General features: G+C 35.5%; 1 protein-coding gene across 1 annotated transcript in view; it reads left to right on the top strand.

Moving 5' to 3' along the window:
* TTN (titin) overlaps nucleotides 1-6,000 on the top strand; it is a 269,934-nt gene that overhangs the window by 137,115 nt on the left and 126,819 nt on the right. Inside the window, exons 154-157 of the mRNA XM_029934316.1 lie at nucleotides 32-115; nucleotides 5,579-5,662; nucleotides 5,774-5,860; nucleotides 5,972-5,999. Coding sequence (XP_029790176.1) covers nucleotides 32-115; nucleotides 5,579-5,662; nucleotides 5,774-5,860; nucleotides 5,972-5,999 — 283 coding nt within the window. The remainder of the gene's footprint in view (nucleotides 1-31; nucleotides 116-5,578; nucleotides 5,663-5,773; nucleotides 5,861-5,971; nucleotide 6,000) is intronic.

The following is a 6,000-nucleotide window of genomic DNA, read 5'->3' on the forward strand; positions in this document are numbered from 1 at the left end:
TTAAAAATAAAATAAACAAATATCTTTAAAGCACCTGAAGTACCCAAGAAAATTGTTCCAGAAGAAAAGGTTCGTGAAGCTGTTCCTAGAAAGCCTGAAGTTCCACCACCTAAAGGTATACACTGATACTAATCACAACATGAAATGACTCTTTGTTTAGTTATTCATAGTTTAAAATGAATGTGTGTGATGTTAAATCCTTGTATTTTGCTTCTTTATATTCTTAGCATATTTGTTATTCATAACAATTAATATACTAATATCTTTAAAGTTCCTGAGGTGCCTAAGAAAAGTATTCAAGAAGAACAACCACCGATAGCTCTTTCTGAAGACACGACGATGTACAGTGAGTGTAGAAAAATCGGTGCTTCTTTTTGGTCTCAGTTGTGTTTGTCTTCACAACTTTTAAGAATAAATATACTATTACCTTACAAAATCCTAACATGCCAAAAGATATTTGGCCAAAATTAAATAATTTGAAAGTTTACTTGCTTCAGACAAGGTGTATCTCCTCACCAGTTTAAAAAAGTAAATAGTTCTGTACCTATAACATTGCCCAATTTTAGAAAAGTCATTTGCCTTATTGAATTTGTCACCGTCTTGTCTTGTTAACCTGTTTTGTGTACAAATATGTTCAGCTTTGAAGCATTTTATTTTCTCAGACTATGAAGTAACTTACTTTAACTTCATAGTAATGTTTTAATTGGACTTTATGAATTTAAAGTGCTCCATTATTCCACTCTTCATGGCCATCATTGGAAATATTTTGGCAATGCTGCTCCAATGAACATAGATTTATAAGGCCATTACAGCATCAAAAGAATTCCCAAGCCATCTTTTTTTTGCTCTTATGCAAAATTATGATTAAATAATTTGAGGAGTAAAATATGAAAAATAAAATATTCAGAATAGAATACTGTTCAATAATCAGAATAGTCAAAATGCCAGAAGTCAAGATATTCTTCCATTTTAATCCAAAAAATGCCAATAGTTCTGATAGTCTTTCATTTATTTTAATCTAATAAGTTCCCTGCTTAAACCCATTCTTTTGTCTTTAATACTAGGCTGGGATAAAAACTTGATGACTCCCTCCTTTGAATACCTTTTCTATGCTTGCGTTCAGTTATTGTCATCAGCCAGTCTTCCTTTCTAAACATTGGAGAAATCTCTATTTTCTTCATTTGCCTTCTTTTCAAAGATTTAATTATTTTTCTTTTTCTTTCCTTCTTCCAATCCCTAAGTGGTTATTAAACTTCACAGCCATAAACCAGATATTATTTGAGATGAAAGCCAACTAGGTTTCTGGAAAAGGAAAGGATTTCTATGAATTTCCAGTGGGTCACATATAAGAGAATTCTCAATGTGCAACTCAATATCAACCCTGTTCTTTATGAAAAAAACTAAGAGCAACAGGATGGTTTTACTAATAACTTTCTGCAAAGTAGAATTATATAGTCCCTGGCCAGTGAATCCCTCAATTTTATCATCATCATAAATGAGGGTTCTGTGTGATAGAACTTGGAATGAGGCATTCTCTTAGCCAGCTTGTTATTGTCACTAGTTTGTGTCTATGTTCTACTGGTAACTTGGGTGGTGAATGTGTATTATGTGTCATGTTTTCTTAATACTGTTTGTCATTGTCTTGAAATTCCCTTAATTGTATAAATACTAATATCTTTAAAGTTTATGAAGTATCTGAAGATTCCACCTCAGAAGAAAAAGTACTTGTGACTCTTCCTCAAAAGACAAAAACCAAAATAGCAAAAGGTATATAACACCAATGATCTGGTCTGAAGAAAATTTATTTTTTGGCTCATTTTAAAGCCTCAATCTTTTCCTTCACGGTTTATAAGAAAACTATACTCCTATCTTTTAAGTGCCTACGCCACCCAAGAAAGTTGTTCCAGAAGACAAAATATATGTGACTATTCCTGAAAAGAGAGAAACACCAGCAACTAAAGGTACATTTCAACAGTCTCAAACTTGGATGAATAACTTTGGATTCAAGAGTCAAAAATTGTGTGTTGTATAATTCACTGTTTTTACAACTTCTAAGTGTAAACCTACTAATATCTTTAAAGAGCCTGATACAACCAGAGAAGTTTTTCCAGAGGTAGAATTACCTGAGGCTGTTCCCCAAGTTCCAGAGCATCCTCCAACTCAAGGTATAATTCTTAGTTATGAAAATCTAAATAAGAGAATCTTTCTTCTTCAGTCTGCAAGATATGTTTAGTGTTTTGTGTAGGTTCTCAGAACCTCTAACATTAAAATACTAATATCTTTAGGGCATTCAATGTACCCAAGACAAGGAACTTTCTATGATTTGCCTCCCCCTCCCCCAAAACAGTCCCACTTATACAATGTACAAGGATAATCAATTAGAACAAAAATTAAATTTCTAATTTAAAGTTCTAATATCTGTTAATGTATATAACTTTCTTAATATGTTGTATCTTCATGTCTTTGCCTTTTCTCAACTAAAAAATACTAATATCTTTAAAGAGTTGGAAGTCTCCAAGAAACGTCTTCCAGAACGGCAAGTTCCTGTTACTAAAAGAAGAAAAACACCACCACCAAAAGGTACAAGCCAGAAGAAAATTGACTTTCATATCTTATGACTGTAGTTGTACTTAACCCATGCAAATATACTAATATCTTGAAAGCCCCAAATGCTACCATTCAGAGAAGTGGGGTCCCCTGAAGCAGAAGCTCGACTGGGTATATACATGTTCCCATGAGTTATTCAATAGAAAATAGAAGAGAAAAGATCTTTAACTTATCTAAATGGAAGATACTTGGGCTATAAAGTTTAATCTGTGAGGCCTTCAGGGAGAATATGAATACATATAATGCTAGATGTGACCCAGATGGATTCTTCAATAGGGTTACTATTACTATTATTGTTTCCCAAAAGAGAAAAAATCAGAATAGCTAGGGGAAAAAAAATCTATACAAGACCACTTAAAACATTTATATCCCTAAAACTAGATTAAATTGGTTTAACACCTGAGAGACCCTTAAATACTGAGAACAAACTGAGGGCTGATGGGGGAGGGGGAGAGAGGAAGGGGGTGACGGGCATGGAGGAGGGCACTTGTCAGGATGAGCACTGGGTGTTACATAGAAACCAACTTGACAATACACTATAAAAAATAAAAATAAAAAATAAATAAATTGGTTTAACACCCCCTTTAAAGCAGATGTCAGTGCCATCAAATGACAGAGGGGCTCGGCTGTAGACTATAAATCAGCAAATCAACTCTCCATGGGGTTGAAATCACAAGATATAATATAATTGCCTATTATAATTGCTTTTCTATTAAAATAAAATTACTACTACAAATAACCATATTAATTTGAAATAATTATTTTCCCATAAGACTTCAATACAGAAATATTTTCAGGAAGCCATGACTTAAAAACAATAAAATATGAAGTTCAATGACTTTAAGCAGCAGCTCTTTCCATAGTACCTTCTCCACCGGAGAGCCTTCTAAAACCAAGGCAGTTAAAACTCATTAAAGTTGGAATTCTGTACTCAATAGTTGCTCCTCTTATTGTCTTTTAGTTTTAAAGAGTCCTACATTTTTCCATTTTGAGTGTTTTTAAATAAGTCAAAAGATGAAAAAGTTTTAAGACATCCAGCATAACAATTTCCTTATGATAACCATGAAATTCTGTACTTTAAAGAATATCCAAACACTTTGCATTACATTTTCAGTCTAAATCTTTAGGTCATTCTCCTGTCTCCCATACTTGAAAAACACCTTTCTAAAGTGCCTAAGGTAGGGGTCCAAAATGAAGCCATTCCAGATAAGAAAGAGTTTTGTTCTCCTCAAATACCTAAAAAGTATATCACTAATTATACAAAATCAATTTTTCCTCACTTGAAGCTAATTTTCCATGATCGAATTTTCTATACATCTACCATTCCAAGAAATAAAATTACTAATATTGACAGTACCTGAAGTGACCAAGAAATACATGCTCCTGATAAGCATGTATTCTCACCATCACTAAAAAATCCGATACGGGGAGCGGGGAGGGCTCCCAGTCTGGGGCATTCCTGTAGGTTGAGTTAGGACTAAAACTCTTCATCACTCTGAAGTACAATGCATTAATATCGTTAAAGTGCCTGAATCACTTCAAGAAGCTGTTCCTGTAAAGAAAACGCCCAAGGCTGCTCCCCCTGAAATTGAAACACCTTCCAGTAAAGGTATCATTCATTCTATCATTCCTGCCTTTATTCATTTCATAAATGCCTTTGTGTATATGGTGCTAGGGAGCTGGGAAATAATAAACAAAGACAATTAAGACTTGATTCCTTTCATCAAAACTTTATACCTCATCCAGTTTTAAAAAGAAACACCCATGTAGCCAGAAATATCACTTTGGTTCAGTTACTGTCTAATGTCCAATGTCCGTTAACTAATGCCTTCACCGACCCCTTAACCTCTAAGTATGATACTAATATCTTCAAAGCACCAGAAGCTATGGAGGAAGTTGTTCCTGAAACACAAGTATTCGAAGATGTTCCTGAAGAACCAGAACCTCTCCCTGTAAAAGGTATGTGGCACCTGTGAACAGATCCTGAAGAAGAGCTGATCTGTCCTCCTAAAACCATGTTTTTCTAATGTTCTTCATAACACATAAACATAAACATACAAGTATCTTTAAAGCACCTGAAACTGTACCTGAAGTTCCCTCCCAGAAGAAAATATTCATGGGTGTTCCTCTTAAAACAGAAGCCTCTCCTATGAGTATTCATTCAACAAATACTTAGTAGGGAGGGTCTGCAGTGTCACAGGAACTGTGCCAGGTGCTGGGGAAGGATGAGCGCCTCTTGTCAAGAATGGACAGCCAAAGAGGAGACTTCTAGAAATCTACTTGCTAACTTATCACGGTTACTGTTTTCACTAACAATTCTAAATCTTAACTGTGAATACTAATATCTTTAAAGTGCCTGAAGCGCCTCAAGAAGTTGTTCCTGCAAAGAGAGTTCCTTCCAAAAAAAGAGAACCTCCTTCAGCTAAAGGTACAGGTTATCGTGCCCTCAAGCTCAAGAAGAAATATCTCTTTTAGTCTTGAAAATATTTTGCCGTTCCTAGTGATCTTCATCACACTAAATGTTAAAATACTAATTTCTTAAAGTGCCGGAAGCTCCCCAAGAAATTGTACCTGAAAAGAAAACATATGTGGTTCCTCGCAAAAAGCCTGAAGTTCTTCGTGATGAAGGTATATGTTGCTGCAAGCTTAGGATTTGGGGGGAAATGTCTTTTCCTGTATAAATGTTTCCTGTTTGTACTAATTCTTGTAACTCCTGAATATAAAACTATAAATACCTTTAAAGTGCCAGAGGCTCCCGAAGAAGTTGTCCCAGAAGAGGAAGTGTATCCTCCCCCAAAGCCTGGAGTCGTACCTGTCAAAGGTACATTCTAAACCACTCTTTAAGGTGGGGCAGGGAGGGCAATGGAAGGAACCACCTTACTGCACTTGAAAGTTCTTGTGATGTATAAATGCAGTTCGTGTCTGTGTTGATCCTTGTGACTCACGTGTAAATTTACTAATATCTTCAAAGTGCCCGAGGCTCCCAAAGAAGTTGTCCCCGAAAAGAAAGTGGCTGTGGCGCCTCCTAAAAAGCCCGAAGTCCCACCTATTAAAGGTAGTTGTCACCAACCTTAGGTTTAAAAAGATATAACTCTTCTGCTCTTGGAAATATTTTGTTCTAGCAGTCTCACAATGCTTACATGTAATTTTACTAATATCTTTTAAGTGCCTGAAATTCCTCAAGAAATTGTCCCTGAAAGGAAAGCACCAGTGGTGCCTCCTAAAAAGCCTGAAGTCCCACCACCCGTTAAAGGTATTTGTCACAGACTTAGGCTTATAAAGACATCACTCTTCTGCTCTTGAAAATACCGTCTTCCAGTGCTCTTCATTACTCCTAAGTGTAATTTTGCTAATATCTTTTAAGTGCCCGAGGCTCCCAAAGAAGTTGTCCCC

The sequence above is a fragment of the Suricata suricatta genome, chromosome 3 (genome assembly GCF_006229205.1).
Source record: "Suricata suricatta isolate VVHF042 chromosome 3, meerkat_22Aug2017_6uvM2_HiC, whole genome shotgun sequence".
Lineage (NCBI taxonomy): Eukaryota > Metazoa > Chordata > Mammalia > Carnivora > Herpestidae > Suricata > Suricata suricatta.